The sequence below is a fragment of the Cheilinus undulatus genome, linkage group 8, assembly GCF_018320785.1.
Source record: "Cheilinus undulatus linkage group 8, ASM1832078v1, whole genome shotgun sequence".
Classification (NCBI taxonomy): Eukaryota; Metazoa; Chordata; class Actinopteri; order Labriformes; family Labridae; genus Cheilinus; species Cheilinus undulatus.
Window position 1 is genome coordinate 22,082,767 of NC_054872.1, and position 23,607 is coordinate 22,106,373.

At 37.6% G+C, this 23,607-nt stretch overlaps 1 protein-coding gene across 1 annotated transcript; it reads right to left on the reverse strand.

Annotated features, from left to right (window-relative positions):
- Window positions 1-1,942: 1,942 nt before the first annotated feature.
- Window positions 1,943-22,257, reverse strand: LOC121513918 (carboxypeptidase Q-like). Its single transcript, XM_041793945.1, has 11 exons — window positions 22,127-22,257; window positions 21,425-21,557; window positions 19,382-19,597; window positions 19,142-19,258; window positions 18,850-19,057; window positions 18,504-18,708; window positions 13,121-13,232; window positions 10,727-10,818; window positions 9,370-9,465; window positions 8,854-8,959; window positions 1,943-2,926 (listed from the first exon to the last, which is right to left on the reverse strand). Exons 2-11 carry the CDS (start codon window positions 21,555-21,557, stop codon window positions 2,766-2,768), a joined length of 1,446 nt encoding a protein of 481 aa, XP_041649879.1. The 5' UTR covers window positions 22,127-22,257; the 3' UTR covers window positions 1,943-2,765.
- Between the last annotated feature and the right edge of the window lie 1,350 nt (window positions 22,258-23,607).

Genomic DNA, 23,607 nt, shown 5'->3' on the forward strand with positions numbered 1-23,607 from the left:
ATTCCTTACCAAAAGAGTGATGTTTGTGGTCTGCCTGGCTTCAGTTCAGATTTATTTTTGTGTGTTCTGCTTCAATTCTACAAGTTTAAACCACAAAGTGCTTCTCAGTACAAAACACTTTCACTTCCTGTTAAACTATATTATACATGTGGAGAATTTGTCTGGATACGTGGTTTCATTTCTCCTGTCCTTACTTCTCCTTACTTTGAAGCAACTATCCCAGATAGGAACATGAAGGCTTTGTTATCTACTTTCTCTACTTTTAGGTAAAATTCAGTCAACTTTTATTTCATAAAAGCTTAAAATGCCTTGACATTCAGAAAACATTTTAGAGTTTGAATCTGGACACACACATAAGGACAAGATTATTACCCCCCCCCCCATGAAAATTTAATTGATTTAAATGTATTTCTCAAGTGCTGTAAAACAAAGCAAAGAACTTTTAATACAGCTTTTTCAAACATCCTAGTTTTATTTTGGATGCTAAAATAATTTTACTTTGCACACAGAAATGAAAATATTCCACATAAACCAAAAACCACCAGGGTCAAAATTGTTAGCACACCTGGCACTAATTGTCAAAATTGTCTCCTTTTTGCTGGATAACAGCCTGCAGTTGTTTGTTGTAGTTTTCAGCAAATCTCTGACACTTCTTCTGAGGAATCCCAGCCCATTCTTCTTTGGCCAATCTCTCAGGCTCCTCCAGATTTGATGGTCTTCTGGCATGGATCTTCATCCTCAGTTTACCCCACTGAGTTTCAATGGGATTTCAGTAAAGGCCTTGTGCAGGCCACTCAATAACGCTCACTTTGTCCTTCTGAAGGTAGTTCTTAACCAGGAATGACGTATGTTTTGGGTCGTTGCTTCTCATAAGAGTAGAATATTGTGAAAAAGTTCAATGTTGTAAACTAATGATGCCAGACTATAATACGCTAATTAACTTAGAACATCTGCAAAGGTTTCCTGAGCCTTTAAATGGTCTCTTTAGTCTGGTTCAGTAGGCTACACAGTCATGGGGAAGACTGCTGACTTGACAATAGTCCAGAGATCGCTGACACCCTCCACAAGGAGGGTAAGTAACAAAAGGTCATTGCTAAATGTTTCATGCTTCCTTCTGGTGACAACTTTATGGAGATGCTGATTTAATTTTCCAGAAGAATTTTGCACCTTCTCACAATGCCAAAAGTACCAAATGCTGGTTAAATGACCATGATATTCCTGTGCTTGATTGCCCACTAAACTCACCGGAGCTGATTCTATGGGTTATTGTTAAGAGGGAGATGAGAAACCAAGGGCTTCTATAACACCTCAGCAGTGCCATGGGCTGATCGCCTCCATGCTGCACCACACTGATGCAGAAATTTATGCATAAAGAGCCCCAGCCAATTACTAAGCGAATTTAAATGCATAAATAAAAATGCTTTTTATTAGACTTATGCAATATTCTAATTTTCTTTGGATTGAATTGTGGGTTTTCATTAGCTGTTAGTCAAAATCATCAAAAGTAAAATAAATAAACACTTTAAATACTTTACTATGAGTTTAATAAGCCTATATATGAGTTTCACTTTCTGAACTGAACTGCTGAAATAAATGAACTTTTCCACAATAATAACTTATTGAAATGCACCTGTATTAGAGTTTGCATTTAAAATATTTGGCATCTTCCATAAAAATAGTGGGGGTTAAGGCCAAAATAACAGCTCATTTGCAAAAAAAAGTGATGAACAAGAAGATTGTGGTGTTAATTAAACAAGAAACTGTCTGTACACATTAAGCACTGTTGAAAAATCTGAAGTTGTAAGTGATATAACAGGGAGGATGAAGTGGAATATCCACCATGTTTGTCTGAAGAACACACAGGATTCAATAATTCGCCTCCTTTCATATCTCTGTTATCTTTAAAAACCTGATGACAGCAATAAATACCAAAGGAAGGAAGTTTAAAGCAATCAGTTTTGCTTTATTGACTCATTTAGAGCACTTGAAAACATTTTCAGTGTAAAAATTGTACAAGGCCTCCTTGTTATATGGTTGTAGAAAACAAATCCCACAGTTAAAAAGAATGCAAGGAGATACAATCATACCTAAAAAATCAACATAACAATTATACAACAACATTAAAACATATTAAAAGAAAAAAAGAAAAAGATGGGACAACAATTCATTTTCTCTTTTAGAATTGTGACATTGCTTATACAAACATTATGAGACTTCATTTAATTTCTACACTGTAAGCCACTTAAAGCAATCCTAATTTTATAGTTTCTCAGAAAATTAACAAAGTATGAGAAGTGTACCGTACCTGAGAAAGTTCATGTTCCCATTTCCCTGGTTGCATCTTGGTTATTAGACTAGCATTTAAACATGATTGAAAAGAATAATTCTCTCCCTCAAACAAATTTCTATTGGCTGAAATAATAATAATTCTTCAAGAATCATTATGAAGCTTTAGCTTAACATTTAAAATAATCATGAAACAGCCCTGAGCTACATGATGTAAATCTATAGCGTCGTTATTTATCTAACTTATTTTTGTTATTAATGTTGTATTGACTCCAATTTAAAAACTCAGTTATTTTCACACTAATTTAGCCTTAATGTTTTGGTTTATATTACGTCTTTCAAGTAATCCATCTCTTTTTCTATTCTTTCTTAGATTAAATAATTCAATTATTCCAAGGAGAGTTGACAGAAATATCTTCTAAATCGATTTAACCTCAAGTTCAATTTGATTTATGCTCCACTTGCTGTGTGCCAACAGGCTACCTGGGAAGCATGTCCTGTAGGTCTGCCACCACATAGGCAACCACAGCCCACAATGCTGAGCAGAGGTTCATGTCTTGAGGGTCCTGGACGGTCATAGTATCGCCTTCACTGTGGTGGAACCAAAAGTATCGACTATCTGCTACATGGAGGCTGGCACCTGGGAGACAGATGGAGAAAAAAGGCGGGTAAAGATTACAAAAAAAAAAAAAAAAGACAAAATTGTTAATACCTGAACAGATGATGAGATATAAAACAGACAAATACGCATTACTGGGTCTCCAATTTCAAAACCCTTCTTTACAACGGTCCAATAGACCCTTTCGCCACTGGGAACAAATTTCAACTCACTTCAGTTGTATGAGCCTGAATAAGAAACTCATTTTGATGAGCTGCAATAACAGCACTAAGTCTGTGTCAATAGATCTCAATCTGCAGTTTGACTTTGTTTTTCTTTAAGAAGCTCTGTCCGGTTACAGACCAGGGGTGAAAAGCCCTGGTCCTTCCTTCAAGGGGTGGGTCTCTTGAAGACTGAATAAGATTATCCTCCAGGATTTTCTTTCTAAGATTTTGCTGCATTAATTTACCCTCTACCTTTACAAGCCATTCAGAGCTGGCTGCTGAGAAGCATCCCCACAGCATGATGCTGCCACCACCATGCTTCACAGTGGGGATGGTGTGTTTGTAGTGATGTGCAGTGTTTGGTGTCCAACAAACATAGTCCTTTCTGATTGCCAAAAAGCAACATTTTGGTCTCATTAGACCAAAGAACTTGACCATGGAGTAAGTAAGTAAGTAAGTAAGTAAGTAAAACTTGATTTATATAACACTTTTAAAACACTCAGTTACAAAGTCCTTCACAAAAAGAAAAATAAATAAATAAAACCGATAATCTGCACAAGGAGAAAAATAAATCACATCATATCGTACATGATCAAACAAGACATAATAATAATACACAACAATTTGGAGGAGCTTCAAGTTACAAGATCACAAGAGTCTCTAACATGCCTTTTGGTGAACTCCAGTTGGGATTTAATCTGAGTTTCTTCAACAGTGTTTTTCTCTTTGCCACTCTCTCATAAAGCATTGACTGATGAAGAACCAAGGCAACAGTTTTTGTATGAAGAGTCTCTATCTCATCTCAGCTGCTGAAGCGTGTAACTCTTTCAGAGTTGTCATAGGTGTCTTTGTGTCCTCACTCACTAGTCTCCTTCTTGCACGGTCACTGAGTTTGTGAGGACAGCCTGATCTAGGCAGATTTACACATGTGCCATATTCCTTCCATTTCTTGATGATGGATTAAACTGAGCTCTGGGGGAGTTTCAGTGCCTTGGAAATGTTCTTGTATCCATCCCCTGATGTATACTTTTCAACAACCTCTCTGAGTCGCTTGGAGGGTTCTTTTGTCTTAATGGTGTAATGGTAGCCAGAAATACCGATAAACCTTCAAGACGCAGGAGTCTTTGTACTACAATCACTTTAGACAAATTCACTGCACTCAGGTGATCCCCATTCCACTAACTGTGTGATTACTAACATCAATCAGCTGGACCTCTGCTGAATTAGGTCAGACACTTTAAAGAAGGTTAATTTTTATGCACTCACTTATTTAACTGCATATATTTTTATTCACTTGACAATACTTTGAAAAAATCAGTTTTCATTTTGAAATTAAAAAGGTTTCTTTCATCATTTTTTGTCAAAAAAGCCAAACTATATTGACCATGATTGATTTATAAAATTAATAAATGGGTGAAACATCAACAGGGGTTAATACTTTTTATAGGCACTGTATGACAGTGTAGTTTTGCAGCACATATAAACAGAAAATGCTTTTTGTCTTGCTACAACGAAAATATCTATTAAAAAAGATTTTTCCACAGACGGATTTAGCCTCTGCACCTTAAAGTCATCCGTTATTAGCAAGTATAGCACCATGAAAGCTTCTTATCTGCACACCTGATGAGGGGACAGGAGTGTGTTTCAGGTTTTGTAACATTTCATTTAAAAAAATAAAGATTTGGATACAGGCTTTATGTTGTTTTCACTAATGACACATTTCTGTCTTCCAGGTTTAAATTTGTTGGTGGTATACTCTTTATGTATCATGCTTTTACACAATTTTTTTATTGATACAAGTTATATTCTTAACTTTGCTCAAATAGTCATTGCTTTTGATTTTGTAAGGGTCATGTTTTGGCTCTGTCCTGCCCCGTTATTATGTGTGAATGAAGGCTGACCCAATCACTGTACACCAAATCTAACCACAGGGATAAATTAAGTTCCCTCACCTTACTTTACCTTTCATTTATCTGCTTGCAAGATTCTAAATCCAGCTATTGGCAACCTGTCAAACTGAATCGCCTGTGACTAATTAACTGGCCTGAATTGTCCCCTGTAACTTTGTTAAATGGTCTTGTTGCTTCGTGAATCTTTGGTTTGAATTGGGCTTAAGGTTTCCATGATGATGATGATAGAGGTCAGTCAAGCCTACGGCAGCTTCTCAATCTCTGCCTAGTAGTTTAAGGCCCAGTGCTCTTGTGCTAAAGCCTGTGCCTTAGACTCCTCTGACACCATTCTGGTGATCAGTCACAATGAGGCCTTTCCTCTCCCTCTTGTTTGCTCTCACCATACAGTGGACAGCTCAACCCATCCAAAGCCTGCCCACCCTGTCAGGACCCTCTTCACTTCCTCCTGGTGTCCGAGTCTGTTCAATGCTTTCTGTACTTCTTCCTCCTTCCTTCTTTGATCTGTTAACCTCACAGCTCTGCTGGAGTAGTCCCTCCAAACAATTAGTAATCCTGTCCTCTCTTACCTGTACTAGTGGGGGAAAGATAAGGTGACTTCAAATGACTACAGAGGCCACGATTTCCACAACTTAATGTTATTTTATAACCATACCTTGAACTTTCATGATAGCTGGCATTAGAAGCTATGACAAACCTGTTTAAAACCACTGACCGCCTACAATGCTTCCACAAAAGGCTGATTTATAGTGTTGTTTCATGTCGTAATAGTTATGTGACGAGCTTCAGAGGTAGTCCCAGAGGTGTTACAGAGCGAGAACAGCGTCGGCAGAGCCAGCAAGGGAGCGCAGCACTGTGAATCTATGTGGAGCTCCCACTGTGCCATGCTTTCTTGCGCTCCCACGAAGCCATAACGCAATGTGAACAAACAGATGGGGTCAACAAATATCATGAGTAGTATCAATATGAATATCTCGAGGCATACTGATGGCAAGCCATTGTTATGCTTTTTTACAATGAACATTACCAAAGCCCTGTGCCACACAGATAGGATGCTAAGTTTTATCCAGGCAATTCTCAAGAGTTTCCATGAGGCAGTTTTCTGTGACTACTGGATATACAGCAGCACACTACAGAAACCAAAATAGAACATCTGCCTGCTTCTTAAAATAAATTAAGAAGTAAATAAATGTATTTCAAATGTTCTTAAAAAATAAAAAACTAAAAATAAATTATATAAAAATAATAATAAAAAAATACAAATTAAATAAAAAAATAGATTAAAATAAAATAAAAATTAGAATAAATAATCTAAATTGAAAATCGCAAAAAAAAAAAGACTTAAAACAGCTTCTTTCCCTGGGCAATCAGAATTGCAAACACCAACATATGACTTTACTTTTCCATCTTCAATTCTTGTTTCAGAAATTATGCATTTGTGCACTATCATAATTATTTATCAGTTTTTATTGGCATTTACTTATTTTTTTTAACGTGTCTTAGTTTATGTTTGAGGATGTGTGATTGCCAGTTTTCAAAGCAGTGCTGCTTTCAGATGTAGCACTTTCAGTCGTAGTACCGCTCATACAATGACAATAAAGGCACTTTATTCTATTCTACTGCTACCACAGTTGAGCTGTGTCTCTACATGCAGTGTTACAGTCTTTTTAAAGGAGCAGCCTAGGAATGGCCTTCATGCATTATAGTTTTATGTTTTCTAACTTTCGAGTAACTGGGACACCACCACACTTTCTCCTCATTATTTTCTGTCAAGTAGCACAACTTTCCAAAACATTGACATCTTTCTACTGAATAGACAGCCCATTTTCATTGAAGACAGCACTTCTTGGGGGGGAAATTCCACTTATATAATGTTTGTTTGTGTTGATCCTAGTTTCAGTTCTACTCCTGCAAGTTGAACAACAGTGTTTTTAGCACAAAGCAAATTTACTTTTACTAAACAAAGGCAGATGTGGAAAATATGTCTGGACAATTTCTGGTGTTCTCCACAAAACCACAAAAAAAACAACATTAAATCAAATTAATTACATTTTAACTTAACATACGAATCAAGGGATATATTATACAGCTCTTAAAAAAATCTTGTGACCTTTAGATTGAGATTTAGCCAAAAAAGTGGCTTTGCTTTATATAACTTGGAGAGCTAACAATAAACTTGTCAATTGAAGCATGGAGTGGTAACAAACAGTGAAAACTCAAATCCTCAAACAGGTTTCATGTAGGTTCTGTATGAAACCAACTGTATAGGTTGGCTTAAGTGTTTTAATTTTTTCATTAGTCATTGTCTTTCATGTTTACAGACCACTATTGTTTATTTCCAGTCCTCTTAGAATCTTAGTGCCAAGTTATCCCTATTACCCCAGAAAGTTATTCAGTTTGTTAACATTTAAATTAATTCCTCAAATGGACACCCATTTTTCTAGACACACAAAAGTTTAAATTCAGATTTATGAGGGGGAAAACTCACAGAGTGCATCATAGTTAAAGTCACTTTAAAAGTGTGCTAAGATCTCGTTTAGAGTCCGGGGCATAAACGACTAAAACCCTGAAATGACTAAAGTGAAAGCCTGATGTTAAATCAAATTGTCCATCAATGAGCCTGTGCTGCTTGAGTTTCTCTTTTCCCCTCAGAGTGAGCTAAACTCCTTTCTCAAATAGTTTCTACTCAACCCGCTCTCTTTCACTTTCAGAAAAAAAATATGTAATCATCTTTTACAGTTCTTCAGAGATGTCAGTATCCGTTCATTTGTTTAATCAAGATAAAAATGAAGGTCATATGAGCTTTTGTTAACTTTTGAAGCTTCTCTTGTTGTTTAGTAGCATGCCGTTAGCATTAATCAATTACTTATTATGTAAAGACAAAATGAAGCATTTTTGTCTAATCTTTTAAGGATGAACATCTGCAGTTTCTTCTTTTATGTTAGTGTTTTAATAGTACTAGTAGTAGGATTTCTAGAACTATAAAAACAGTAGTAACTGTGTGTTTGGAGGTTGTTTTGTCTAATGTTACTCAGAAAATGTCTAGACAATTTGAAAATAACTTTCTGTTCCAACTTCTTCAAAACTTAAAATGTTATTTGAACATGGTCTGTGTGAAAATTGTAGGTAAAAAAACTGTTAGCATCCATTTTTATAGCATTGATTTTTATTGAGGACTACACTGTATTTAAGTGGTAAGTGCTGTAGCCTCACAGAAATGGTTCCTCATTTGAATCCTCATCAGATAGAGGTTTTATGTGGGGTTAGCATATTTGGTTGGTAGGGTTGCCATGCTAAGTCCTTGGTCATGCTGTAGATGTCCCAAGACATGTGTCGAGCTCAACTCAGCATACAGTTCATACCATCTTGGAAATTAATCTGATTCTGATTCTCCTTCTAAAGTTCTACACATATTTGCTCATGTTGAGTCAGAGATTCTACAGGATTTATCTTTCTAAAAACTTCCTTTCTGCAGATTACTCATCTTTTAGATTAGCTCAGATTTCCAAGACTAAAATAAAATGGAATAAAACTCTCCCCACTTCCTTATTTCACACAAGACGTGTTCTTTGTAGTACCAGAGGATGTGAAACTGTAACAAAGCACTTTCCAAAAAAAATGAAGGTAGTAACCAGATAAGAGGATGTTTTATTTTACCCTTTAAAATCTGTGTTTAGAATCTTAAAAAGAAATCATGTGATTGATTAAATTTTGAAAATATTCCATATTTGTCTATAAAAAATGTTTAAAATTGTATGTAACAATCCAAAAGTTGTGTAATATTTATTACATGTTGCACATTAACCCTATCATCAATATATAAAAAACAGATTCTGACCTGGTACACCAGCCTGCATCCAAGGTGAGATGTCTGTTCCTTCTCCATGTGCTTCTAGTTTGGTGGTGTTAATGGGAGCCAAGAGTTTGACCACTTCCTCCATCACCTTTGATACAGACAAATGCAAAGTGTCTCATATTGCATCAGTGTGTATGCCAGCACTCCCTGAACATAACTGGGCATTATTTAGTCATAGCATATGTTGTACAACCATGTAACTACGTATTACAGTGCTGCAGCCACATGAACAAACGAGGACAAACTACTTCTGCGGTCAAGGATTGCTAGTCTGAAATTATTACTGTGATTACTTTCCTGCTGTGATTCAATTCAAGGCAGAGAATTTACTGAGTTTAAAATTAAACTTTAATGCAACGGCTTGTGTTAGATATCCAATCTCGGATATATCTGAAGATAGGTGTAAACCTATAAAATGTAATGGAAATGCAGAAATCAGTCTTTTATGCCTGAATAAATGCTATTGGTGTTTGTACATGGTTGTGTTTAGAATCCTACCTTTCGTGCTGCATCACTGCCAGCAAACTGCAGAGCCAATGGGGTAAAGGTCCCCGAGTCGGACTCCATGACCAAGTCAAAATTTGACAGGTTCACCTAGGAGGGGAGAGAACAAAAACAGGTGGGAAGCAGAGCAGAAAGAAGAGGGGAACAACAAAGAGAGATCAATAGAGAACATACAATATCTAAAGTTAACAAAGCACAATTTAAGTAACAATATGGAGGATTTTGGTATGGTGCGCTTTGATGCCCACTGAAGGTCTCTGAGTGTAAATTAACTGTTGTAAAACAAATGCTGTATATTGCTGTTATGCTTACCCTTCTCAGACAATAATTTGATAAAAGGTTTTTAGATGCAGATTGGAGAACCTCTGCCCATCTTTACGTCTAAGAAACTCTAAGTCTCTAAATGCACCTTTGATACCCAGTAATGTTACTGCGCTGTTGCCAATTAACCCAATTAGATGCAAAATGCTCCCCAGCTGTTCACTTTTTTGAGATGTGTCTCTGCCTTTAAATTCAAAATGAGCTAATTTTTTTCATTAAAGGGTAAAATGTCCTCTTATTTCATTATATTTTCAAACTTCTCCTCAAGTGTTTTACTTTCTTATCATAATATATTTCTCTGAGTTATCTATTAGTGATTTATTGTTATGATTTGGATTTATTCTTATTTCATTTTATGATCCTTTTTCTACACTTTTACCTAACCTCCAGCATTTTCAGTGTTTCTTCATTATAAATCTCATGATAGCGTTTACTACGTAAGTTCCTATTCTTACAGAGTCATGAATTTACGATGTATTTTGCCAATGTTAAGAATCGATTGCGGGTTGGGGTAGAGGGTTGGGTAAGGTAATGTTCCTATTATTCATTTGATTGTTTGTAAACTACTTTGTGCTACTTTGCTTTGTCTAAAAAGTGCTGTATGAATAAAGTTTGATTAACTGAGAATAAAATATGGGTTTATGAGATTTGCAAATCATTGGGTACTGTTTTTATTTACAAATACACAGTGCCCCAACTTTTTTGGAAATGCGGTTGCATTATGGGTCATCATGTGGTAGGCAAGGTTATAAAGAAAGACGATGCTAAGATCTTAGGCACAAAAAAACGAGATGGCTAGCTGAGGTCGCCCCAGTTTACTGGAAGTGGTTTAATGTTCTGCACACAACCACTTTCACATCACAGTCTGATTGTTCCTGCTTCTTATTACAGCAGGAAGTCTGTGAAAGTTTGCAGTCATAAAGGTCACAGTTTTCAGATCAAGCTTTGACTTACAGTATCTCAGTAATGATTTAGTTACTCATTTTACTGCAGGTTACCTTCTAGATACTGCAGTAATAATTGACAGTACCTTGTGTTGACTGAAGTACTGCTGCGCTCCGACTCCACCCTGCTCCTCAGCTGTCCACAACACTGTACGCAGGGTCCTCCGCGGACGCAAACCTATAAGAAAAGAAGACTCATTTATACAGTACATATACTAATTTATAAATAACACGCAGAAGAGAAAAAAGCATTAACTATAAAACAACACAACTGTCATACATGCTGATAAAAAATGCTTCCTGTAAAACTTGTTATACACAAGTTTATTGTGATTCTGACAGTAAAACTTTTCATAGCCGGACTTTGTACTCTTGGTTGGCTGAACAATCCCCACTAAAGATATATTCAATGGAATTCTTGTATCCATAAAATGCTGGACTGTTCTTCCCAGTCTGTTTCCTGATTTTGCACATTGTTTTTCCTTTCCAGACAACTGCAGGAAATCACAGTTTACAGTCTGAGGATTTGTTTTATTTGCTTCTACCTTTTGAGCTGGATAATCTGCTCCCTCCTAATAGTATTCACTCAATGGCTTTTGGAGATCAGCAAACAGGGAGTCAAAAGCAGATTTAAAAATGGGAGTTTAGAGAATTTAACTTTATATATACACTATATTGCCAAAAGTATTCGCTCACCTGCCTTGACTCGCATTTTAACTTAAGTGACATCCCATTCTTAATCCACAGGGTTTAATATCATGTCGGTCCACCCTTTGCAGTTATAACAGCTTCAACTCTAGATTTTAATCTCGACCTTCGAATGACTAGGAAGCTCTGGCCCGATGAGCTTAGGCTGTATAATCACTCATAAAGGGTCAGCATCTCAGAAATATAACCTGAGGCAAGACCTGTAAGAGCTTTGAAAGTGATCAGTAAAATCTTAAAATCTAGCCAAAACAGCACTTCACAGAAACACCATCATGATATATAATGCTTCAAATCTATTTACTCCGACTTTTGCTGATGCCTGTTATTGAAAATACACTACACTGCCAAAAGTATTCGCTCACCTGGCTCGACCCACGTATGAATCTAAATGACATCCCATTCTTAATCCATAGGGTTTAATATGACGTCGGTCCACCCTTTGCAGCTATAACAACTTCAATTCTTCTGGGAAGGCATCCACAAGGTTTAGGAGTGTGTTTATGGGAATTTTTGACCATTCTTCTAGAAGCACATTTGTCAGGTCACAAGCTGATGTTGGACAAGAAGGCCTGGCTCTCAGTCTCCGCTCCAATTCATCCCAAAGGTGTTCTATCGGGTTGAGGTCAAGACTCTGTGCAGGCCAGTCAAGTTCATCCACACCAAACTCTCTCATCCATGTCTTTATGGGCCTTGCTTTGTGCACTGGTACACAGTCATGTTGGAACAGGAAGGGGTCATCCCCAAACTGTTCCCACAAAGTTGGGAGCATGGAATTGTCCAAAATCTCTTGGTTTGCTGAAGCAATCAGAGTTCCTTTCACTGGAACTAAGGGGCCAAGCCCAGCTCCTGAAAAAAACAACCCCATACCATAATCCCCCCTCCACCAAACTTCACACTTGGCACACATGCAGTCAGACAAGTACCGTTCTCCTGGCAACTGCCAAACCCCGACTCGCCCATCAGATTGCCAGATGGAGAAGCATGATTTGTCACTCCAGATAACTTATCTCCACTGCTCTAGAGTTCAGTGGCGGCGTGCTTTACACCACTGCATCTGACGCTTTGCATTGCACTTGGTGATGTATGGCTTGGATGCAGCTGCTCGGCCATGGAAACCCATTCCATGAAGCTCTCTACGCACTGTTCTTGAGCTAATCTGAAGGCCACATGAAGTGTGGAGGCTGTAGCGATTGACTCTGCAGAAAGTTGGTGACCTCTGCGCACTATGCACCTCAGCATCCGATGACCCCGCTCCGTCATTTTACGTGGCCTACCACTTGCTGTCGTTCCCAATCGCTTCCACTTTGTCATAATACCACAAAGTGGAACATTTAGGAGTGAAGAAATTTCACGACTGGACTCGTTGCACAGATGACATCCAATCACAGTACCACGCTGGAATTCACTGAGCTCCTGAGAGCGACCCATTCTTTCACAAATGTTTGTAGAAACAGTCACCTGATTTCAATTATTTGGATGGGTGCGTGAATACTTTTGGCAATATAGTGTATGTTCTCCAAACCTTAAGTTGTACTTTTTCGAGTAGGGAACATCTTCAAGAAGAAAACTCTGATCTCAGAAGAACAAATGTGTTATTTAAGGCTTTCAAAAAAATCATAAATCTTTTACTTGACTTTATTTGTATTAGAGCTGTGTAAACATGCAGCTGTCTACACTGTCTCTTTGCTTTTCCTTGTTTTTTACATCCTCTTACCCTATAATTTCACACAGTATGTGTGACACCATATTGTACAAATGTGTTTCAACAATACCCAAGTCTTTGATGATTGACAGGGCCTCCCAAGAAATCATGGCTCCACCGCCATCATCCATTGCACCTTGGCCCACATCCCAACTGTCCAAATGGCCGCTCAGTAAGACAACCTACCAGTTTAGACGGGCAAAAGACAGAAATAAAAGAAAGACAATTTTCAAACACATTTAAACACGTTAAACTACAAGATCCTGCTACTTACATATATTGTGTTGTGTGACTTTTCCACAGTTACATGTCTGACCTCCATGTTTTATATCTATTTTTATCTGTGAGGCACTTTGCAGCTTAGAGTTTTAAAAATGTTATATAAATAAATATTTACTTACTTACTTGCACATATTACTCAATTTTAGCTCAGTATCTAATCAGCAAGAGCAGAGACACTGACTCATTTAAACAGGAAATCAAAGACAAAACACAGAGTTCAGAGTGATTTCCACATTTTCAGTCTTTTTAGGGGGTGGGATTCCAATCAGTGGAATACTCCTGACCTAATGTTCGAGGTTAAAAAAACATTTTCTGACCTGAGTAAGCCCAATCTGGACAATGACCCTGAGCCCACACGTTAAATGTGAACTTGTGCAACAGAAATTCTGCTGGTTTTTTTAGCCAAGCTAGCAGGATGACTCGTAGTTTAGCAATGTCATATAGTGGTTGTTCAGTCTTTTACTTTGGTCCAGAATTATTGTGTCAAAAAAATTCAAGGGCGGTCTGAAATTTGGTGCCCAGCAAATTATCCTCTGACTTCCTCTGTCATTCCAAGAGGAAATAATCACCATACACTTTCATTTATGCTAATGTCCATTAAGATTTTGAATAACAGGTGAAGTAGAATGTGCCAAGAGACTGTGAAATATTCTAATATGTTGCTGCTCTAAAAAGGTGACTATTCATGTGGACTTTGTTATGGAACTGCTACTGTCATGGGATGTTTTGTTGTCTTTATTTGACCTTTAATTATGAAATTTATTCTTTTTGTAAAATCAGACATGCATCCATGTATACTGTTTTATCTGTGTTTCTGAACAAGGATTAGATTCTAGTTGTTTTCTTGAGCTTTTGACTGATTTATAATTTTGCCTGGGACAGAACTATACTTAAGAAAGCTTGTTTTCCTATGATAATGTCTTAACTTTTTGACACCTCTAGAAAACAACTAAAACTTGCATTATAATGGTAAAACAGGGTGAAATTAAATGTTTGCATGCATGTCCTCCAAAAGTTTTGGCAAGTCTCTTTGTTCAGTCATGTTTTGTTCCTTCAAAGGTTCAAACTAAAACTTGCTTAATTCAATTAATTTTGGTGGTTGAAAAATGTGAGAAGTTTGGGTCACAACTTCACATTATGGGGGTGGTTGTGAGTCCTGTGAATGGAGCAGTTGAGAACCATTGCCTTGGAAAAGTCACAGACAGCTCAGCGGACAAGTTTAAAGTCATCTGCACCTCGTAATATCTAATATTTTCCTTTCTTTTTCTTTTTCAATCTATATTGAGTTCCTTGTTCTCTTAAATCCATATCATGACATAGTTGACAGGCCTCATCCATTTATATATTTTTGTAAGCTTCATACATTTTTACCTGTGTCTATTTCTTGTCTTTAGTCAATTTCGATACTTTACTGAGTAGCATCTTTTTGTGCTTTATACAATTAAAAAAAATGAACATATAATATGAGAAAGGTATTTTTTGCATATAAGGGGCTCTTCAGCTTTTTGTCTACAGCGCTGACAAAAGGCTTATGGCTGGAAATGTGTTTGTTGTGGTCTGTTTGCTGCTGCTCGGCCTAGGGTTAAAGATACAAAATGGACATTTTGTGTGGCTGCTGTGTCATTTTCTCTTAGATATCATCATGTCCAAGACTTTGGTTTATGTCTTAATCCTTGCACAATTACATTCCCATGAGCCCTAGTGTTCCTGCAAGTGCTCTGCTTTTGACTTGTTAGCATACTTAAACACTGAACTAAGAGACCATAGAACGAATTTTACATGCTACAAATCATCATGTTACGATTGTCATTAAGATTATGGTGTTAGCATGATGATTACAGACTTACTCAAATGGTCACTACCTTGCTGCTAACTTTGAGGTCTTGTTAAGTATAGAGCTTGATCCCCTGTTGCACAGGCCAGAATGTGAACTTTTATACCGTTCACTTTTTATAATGTGGTGTGTATGTATTGTGTCTTTTTGTTTGTCAGAAGGATTGGATACTGTGTTTTGAAAAGGAATTCCCCTTCAGTCCACGCCTACAAATAACCCCTTTTCATAAGTATTTTTACCTTCCAGAGCTGAAGGTGCAACCAGCATACCTACAATGGGATGGATGAATAAATAGTGAGTGTGAATGTGTAGTTTACAAACTGAAATACTTTAAGTATGACGTGAGAAAATGATGCCAGCACTATAAATTGTTGAGGTGGTATTGCATGCCAGAACTGTCTTCCTCTTAGTCTTTTCCTCTTACACAGTTTTCCAGGTCTGGGTTTATACCTGGTTACAGCATACATAAGGTATGTCAGAGTTCAATCTTTGAGAGGGAAACTGCTCATTAAAAGAATAATATTGTTAAAAAGTTCATCACTAGTAGTGCTGAAATAGGAGGAAATAATGTTTAACTATACCCAATGTGGAATTATTTTATGTGGTGTTATAATTCCAGTAATTAGAGTTTAAAATGTGCAAAGTTTACTCTTCCCCTCACACTCCTGTAGAAAGCAATCTGTTCATAATGGCTTCTTATGAAGTGTTTGAAGAAGAAGCAAATTGTTGTTGAGATGCACTAGTCTGACTCATGAGGCATCATAATGTGGGAAAATTATGGTTAGGTGTGGTATTTGTAGTTTAGATGGTAGTAACAAAAACACTTTTCAACCACTACACAGGGCTACTTATAAACACAGCTGATCCCTATCACTGTTTAGCAGCATAATTTGTGTTTTTAGTCAAATTATAGTTAGGAGGATAACACCACAAGACCTTTTACCTTCACAAGACACAGCTCTCATGAAAAAAGATAGTTTAGAAAAAGTAGAGTGGTTGGAAAAAGTCCTCACCGCTCTCAGATGGTTCTGACTGGTCCTGTGAAGCTAAACTGTGGAAATGACTCACTTAACCTCAAATGTACATCTTTCTGCGAATGTGTGTTGAGACGCTGACACACACTTAAAAACACACATTCCTCAACCACAACTGCTGTCCAGCCAGCCGTACGACAAAGCAGCCGAGCCAGTTATGATGTCACCCGTACCATGTGTTTCATTTCCCTTTTCTATAATGAGGGACTAAGCATTGGTTGTTTCCCAGATCAGAATAGTAACAGATTACATCAGCAGTGTTTGTTTAATCCAAGACTCTAGACTGATTTTTGGATAGCTCTACTTTTTCCCACAAATTAAACCACTGGTTTTGTAGAGTAATAATGCTAGCTGGAATTGGACAAATTGGGAAGCGCTTAAGTATATTAGACAAAACAACATACTGTATAAGTTTGCTGTTCTCTGTTTGCAATCAAAGTTAGGACTCTTGTGATTTTTCTTCCTGGACCATAATGTTAGGATGTAATGTCACTTGTTGAACCAGCAGGCCTAGCATTTGCAGGTTCAATAGGCTGTGAGGGAGTAAAGGTTTATATGCAAGCAGTTCATAATCACACTGGGAAGTTTCAGGAGCACACCCATCTCTTTACCCTACTTAGAGATTACATTGTGTACAGAAGCCTCTATCCCAAATGCAAGACATACTCTTCCTTAACAACAGTGAAAACACCAATGCTCCAGACAACCTCCACCTAAATATGGAGTACACAATATGACCCACAAAAAACTGTGAGACTTTCCCACATGCTTCAAAGAGACTGCTAGCGGCAGCTCTGTTTCACACGGATTTCCCCACTCGTCTTCAAGAATCTATGCAGTAACCTTTACTTACCCTCCTCAGCTATTTAAGACTTTCTAGTTCATTTTAACAGGGGCAAACAGGGGAAACTGTGTGTAGACAGTAGTGGACAACCAATTTTTTTAAGATTCTTTGAGACTAGTCCTAACTCTGATTTGCGTACATTCTCTGAGCCCAATTTGTAAGAGACACATCAATCACTAGGATCAAACTGCCTCCTCTGAGTGTACCTACATGCATGTGGAGATTTGTGCTGCAGTGCCTTATCCGTTTATCAGGTTACACCTGCTAGACATGTCTGAATCCTTACCCACAAACTTTCTAAGGACCTGCAAGTAACATTCGATGGCATATCTGCAGGCTGAGTCATACTTCTTGGGATTTCTGTGTTAATGTGTTTAGTTTCTTCACTGACAGACTTCAGCCATGCACAAGTTCAAACACAGCTTATTTTAAATTTAACCAGTTCCAATCAGGGCTTAAGCTATAACTTAAATCTTACACTTTTCTCCTAGTAAATGTAAGGTTCTCCTTAATTAAATCCCTCAGAAATGTAGAATGATTTTCTGGGGACTTGAGCTTTCCTACCAATGAACAGAGATAACGTCCGCCACAAAATAACAAAAGCCCCTCATGTTACTGTTAGTTTCATCATTTGATGACCCTGTTGTTTATCACTCTGGCTGCAGATTAAGGGTGTAGGTTTCACTTATTACTCAAGCACAATGCTTTGGCATATTTTACAGCTGTATTTCTTTGGGTTTGTCAACTTTGATCGCTGTTAAAAGAAGTTATTCTCAGACACAAGTCTCTCCATAGACAAACAGGCAAGAGAGGCAGCACTGTAGCTAACACTGCATAAAAACATTTTCAATGATAGGTCAAATAAAGTGAAAATGTTATATCTGTGACAATATCACTGTTAGTATCGACATTATGCTCGACTACTTAAGATGAACTGTACATCTCTGTGGTGCTCCCAAACAACTTAAGTCACAGCTAAACTAGTTTTAAAGTAGGGTTTAGCGCAGATGCAGGCACCAGGATTGAAGAATGTTTCCCTGTTTTTTATCCTATACTGTTCTAGTCTGAGTATGAACATGTTCCACATATGTGTCCATATGTGTTCTTCCTGGGAAACATAGGTAGTCAAGACGTTTCAATGCAATTTGAAAAGCCATTGCACTTAGCAACCTAGAGGAAAACTCAACACATGCAGGAGTATCTGGAATCAGCAAAAGGAGACTAAAACATGTTTTCCTTGTCCAACTGTTAGACAAACAGAAGAACTATTGTGAGGGACGAGAACAGTATAATGGGGCTTTTTCAGTGATGAGAATCTTAATAGGACATCTTCTTCCCATGAAATTAATTTGGAAGGCCCACACAGAGACTTTTTTCTCTGACTTCTAAAAATAAGATTGAATGATAAGGGAAACAAACAGGTCAGACAGTGATGTATCTGTGATAGAGTGAGTTCAACCTGTTCAGGGTGCTGCCAGCCTTTAATCTCCGCCACTGTGTTAAAGGAGTCAGCATCTGGCAGAGTCTTGGCTCCCATTATGAGTCTGACCACAATCTTCTGCCCCCTCTGTGCCATACGCCACATCAGCTCAGCATCCTCTATGGTAATACAGGCTGTAGGGATGCGCTTCACATCTTGGTAGTCTTGCCAACCTGTGTGGGGACTAAAGTGGAAGAGACAGACCACTCATCTACATACACTAAGTATTAATCATACCTTAGATTTATACGTTAAGGGTCAAAAGCCAGGCATTTGAGCCCTTCAGAAATAACAAATGTTGGGTTTTTTCATCAAAGACAAGTACCTGTTAATAGAGAACGGAGTGACAGATCTAATGAGAGTTGCCACAGCTCCCACTTTAGCTGCCTCAGATGCTCCAAAAGCACGGTAAGCCACCGTTTCCCCATAGCTGACAAATGGCTGGTTGAAGACCACTATCCTCCCTACAGCCTCGCTGGCTCTACGTTTCAGTTCATCAAAAGATTCAACCACCAAAACCTCAGCTTCAATACCTATAGAGATAGAGTGAGATGACAAGGATTAAATGAGAGGTGGGTGAGAGGTTATGAAATGATTGTATCAGGTGTAATACTTACCTTCAGGTGGTGTCCCTACACTGCTACCCAGTCCCAGCATAGCTAGACTTTTGGCTCTGGGTGCAATCATTGCTGCACTTTCATTCCCTCTCACCCAGTGGGGGATTTTTACTGGTTCTGGAGAGGAATAATGAAAAACAGCTGCATTCATCAAAGGAAAAACAACCCTGACAGCAATATTCTTGTAACATATTTCTACCATACATTTATAACATCAAACAGATAAAGAGGCATACTAACCCAGATGCACATCAAGTCCATCCTGTGTCAGAGCAGTGTACATATACTTGATAGCCATGTCCAAGTTCTGTGAGCCACTGACACGATTCCCAATAGTATCAGTAAAGTCTGCAAGCCGTTTGTAGGAGCGATTCTGGGCAGCACCGGACACAGCCAGGTCAATAATCTGTTTGGCCACATCAGCATAACTCGCTACCTCTGCAGCGATGTCCGAGACTGAATTTACACAGAAACAAAGAAAAACAGGGCAACATTTTAATTCCACATATTCTTCAACATTTCTAAAACCTATCATACTATGAATCCAATGGGTATTAATTGCGAATCTCTTGGCTATATTCACTTGTAAAAATCTCCACTCTGGGTGATTTGATAACAACTGGATGGCACAAAAGTATGGGTATTTACCTGTGTTACTTTTTTTGGACTTTTCCAATATTAATAACTGATATGTAAATTGTAAAAATCACTATATGTATTCCATATACATAATATAAGTTTGTGGAGTTTTAGGCAGTTTTAGGCAGGACTGACCTACGTCAGCTGAACTCTTTTGTATATCCTCATTCCTTTAACTTTAATATGTATTAAAGGACTGAAATTCCACCCTGGAACTACATTTATACATCAGAATCGCCTAAAATTAATTTGTAAATATCGGCATATTGGATATCATCAAATATGCATATTCTGTTATTAAAGGAATGGCAGGCCAATGTCAAAGGCCAAGCAGGCTGAAAAACCTCTGATTCCGACCATTGGTCGATCTGTGGTGGAAACTCTCAAATCAGAGGTGTAAAAGGAAAATCACAGGATGTGCGTTTAGCATTTGTGCCTAACCAAGTATTCCTGTGAAAGTTTGAACAGACCCTTTGATCACTTTACTGCTTGTCAAGTCTGCTAAGGAGGGGTTCTAGACACCATAATCCTCATTCAAAAAGTTTGGGGACATTGCACCATTCAGGGTATCACTAAAGCCTATCTTTAAACTAGTTAATGTTTGTTAACCAGAGGACACATACATATGAAGGTGCAATGTGCACTGTCTTGATTTAGATGTACAACTGAAATAAAATATAGCTAGGCAATTTTTCTCCATCCTTGTTAGTGCTGCCCAATAATCATATTGCAATTGCAATATCTGGCTGTGCAATAAATAACTGTATGGGCTCTATGCACGAACTGCTTCCGCATTTGGCATTAGACCGCTCCCACACTTCCAGTCGGGAGAAGAGAATGGGGTATGATTGCAAAATCATTGCAGTTTACTCACTGTTTGCATGAGTTACCTGAGCTGACTGTCAATGACGAGTTAAATTTAGCTGAAGATGTACATTGCAGCATGCAGCAACGATGTCCAAAAGTGCTTTTAACCTGTTTTTGAAACATAATTTTAGCATGTTTGGATGCCAAGCGATGATGGTAGAGTAAACACAAACAACAATCGAAACAAAACAAAACAAAACAAAAAAACAACGAAACGGACAAATTAAGGCAGTATAGGAGGGTTTAGATTCAGTTTTGGCCTAGCACGTATCGTTAGGCGGAAGTTGAGAACCGGCCTTATTTTCCACCGGAAATACGCCACCCCCTGCTATGCATAGAGTCCATAAAAGGCTGCATTTATTTTTGCATTAAGTAGTACTTGAAAGGCTTACAATTATGCCTGCAGAAAGCCTTTAAGTTTACAATAGTACCATTGCATTTACACTTGATAGAGGTACTCTTATTTTTAAAATAGGAAAAACTCTTATTTTCTGGAAAATGTTAAGGTATTTTGAAAGTAGTATTGTTAAAACTTCAGATTTTGTATTTTTAGGTTTTATTACTACTTAAAATTTGTATGTTTTGGGTTGAGACATTCACATATCAAAACTATCATTATTCTCTGTATTTCCCTTAATACCCAAGCAAGTAAACTCATTTCATTTATGTATTACATCATAATCGCAGATTTTGCAGATTATTACCAAATCATGCAACACTAATCCATGCACAGATCTTCTTTAGATTCATGCAAGGTGGTAGATGAGTTAGGGTTACCTTTTCTTTGAGTATGATTGGATACTATCCTGTTTACAGCTACTGGGTATGGATGGCAGTGACTCAAAGATAACAGCACTGAGATAAATAAGAGGAGGGAGAGGATGAAGGGCTGTCCTCTTTCAAGAATCATCTGCAGACAAAAACAACAGTGAGCTGATGGTTAACAACAGACTAATTAATGGGTATTACAAGTACATCACTGTCCAACAGTTCAACAATGGTTAATATCTTAATAATTTCACATTAATGACAAGCTTTTCTGGGGCAGGTCAAGTACTTTCTAATGTAGATTAGAATGTCAATGGTTACATCATTTAAAGCCCTAAAGCACCAAACAAAGTTGTAGCAATAACAGTGGCGTTAGCTAATAAATTGTACTGAGAGTAACGTAAGAATAACTTTGGCTTACGTAAACATTGCAGCTTTACTTTCTGTTTAGAGGTCTAATAGTTTGTGGGTATAATATCTAACTCAAATGTATCACCAAACTGAAAGTTGCATCCGCGTTGTAACATGTTTAGGTTTACTCCTGGGTGCTCTACTTTATCAAAGATGACAACATTGCATTTCAGTAAATTTGACAGAGAACTGAGGATGTAGAGAGACGTTACGTCGGTTGCATCTTCTAACAGTCTCTGAATCTCAACAGTGAGTGTAAAAGTTGATTTTTTAGCAGCACAAAATAACACAAACACTAACCCTTCAGGCTTAGTTTGTTTCTTTTGTTCTCGTTCTCGATAGGAGATTTCAGACAGATTTGAGCTTAGTCTTCTTGACACACGAAGCAAGCACAGGAATGTAAACACCATTTCCGCGCTCGTGATTTCAGCGTGCCTGACGACAGCACACGTCCGGTCAAACTTTTCATAATAAAAGCACCTTGTGCATAAGAACGATAAAACAAGTTCCCCAGAAATAAGATAAGATGAAAAATATACAGCCATTGAATATAGGCTTCACTCAGAAAAATAAAGATACAACTAAGAAAACCCACACACATCCACATTTTGTTGAGTAAAATTTTAACATTCATTGTATTTTCTCCACCTCTGTTGACTAGAGAGAGAATTATGCCACTTCACACCTCAAAACAGTGATGATCCACCAGTGTTAGTTCAACTGTGTGAAGAGTCATCTGAGCTAAGATCTGCCTACTGGGGATCATGTTACTAGGGGATTGTTGTAGTTTTTTTTTTTTTTTTTTTTTTTTGATGTGAGACACATTTGCACCATGGGTGAAGATACTCACTGAGTTAGAGTTGGAACTATCCATTACCTGGCTATGAAATTGACTCTGCTTTGTTCTTTTCAGAGGTGACCCACCTTGCCACAGATTTTCAACAGTTACTCCAACTCTGCCAAAATTTTAGTTTAGATATATGTTGTTTTGACCAACATGGACACCTAAAAGTGCTATATTGAACTTCTATGTTTAATTAACATAGTCAGCTTTGCTGTGTATTGTATTTTGTTTTAGAGCTGTGACTTTATCTGAGCAACCTGCTTGGAGAGCTATTCTCTTGTTTTTGCCAATAAGGAAAGGTATGTTTTTAATGCACAGCTCCTCAGTCACTAGTCAGTACTTTAAGTAAAAATTAAATCAAATAGTTTTTACTTTTACTTTAGTGAATCTATAGACCTGTACTTTTACTTAATTTTCACCATATTAACTGTACTTTAACCTGAGGACAAGTCATGTACTTCTCCGCCTCTCACCTAAACTACAGTTACTAATATTTTTTACATTCATTTTAGTTGATAAAGTTGGCTTTATGAAGTTATACTAACTCATAAGTCAGTGTTTAACATCTACATTTGTTTAACTGTCTTCTTTTTTACACACTGTCAAGGCATTCAGTGACTTTCTGATATGGCCTCTGCCATTTGTGTTTTTGTTCTCTACATCAGATTTGGGAAAACCTCTGACCATTTGGCTCCCTTCAGATACTGTTGGCTTGGCTTCACATTGTGGTTTGAAACCTTTTTTTTGTTTATAATCTCTGGCACCTACATTTTTAAGAAGATGTCTCTTGAGACCTGGAGGAAATGTTTTTCTGTGCTACTGTGCAAACAAAAGAAACAAAAAGCTATAGCCTATTACTTTTACCTTCAATGCAGTGCCAGTTAAGTCACATACAAACAAATTGCCCATTACAAACTGACCAGTCGTAGCTTTTAGC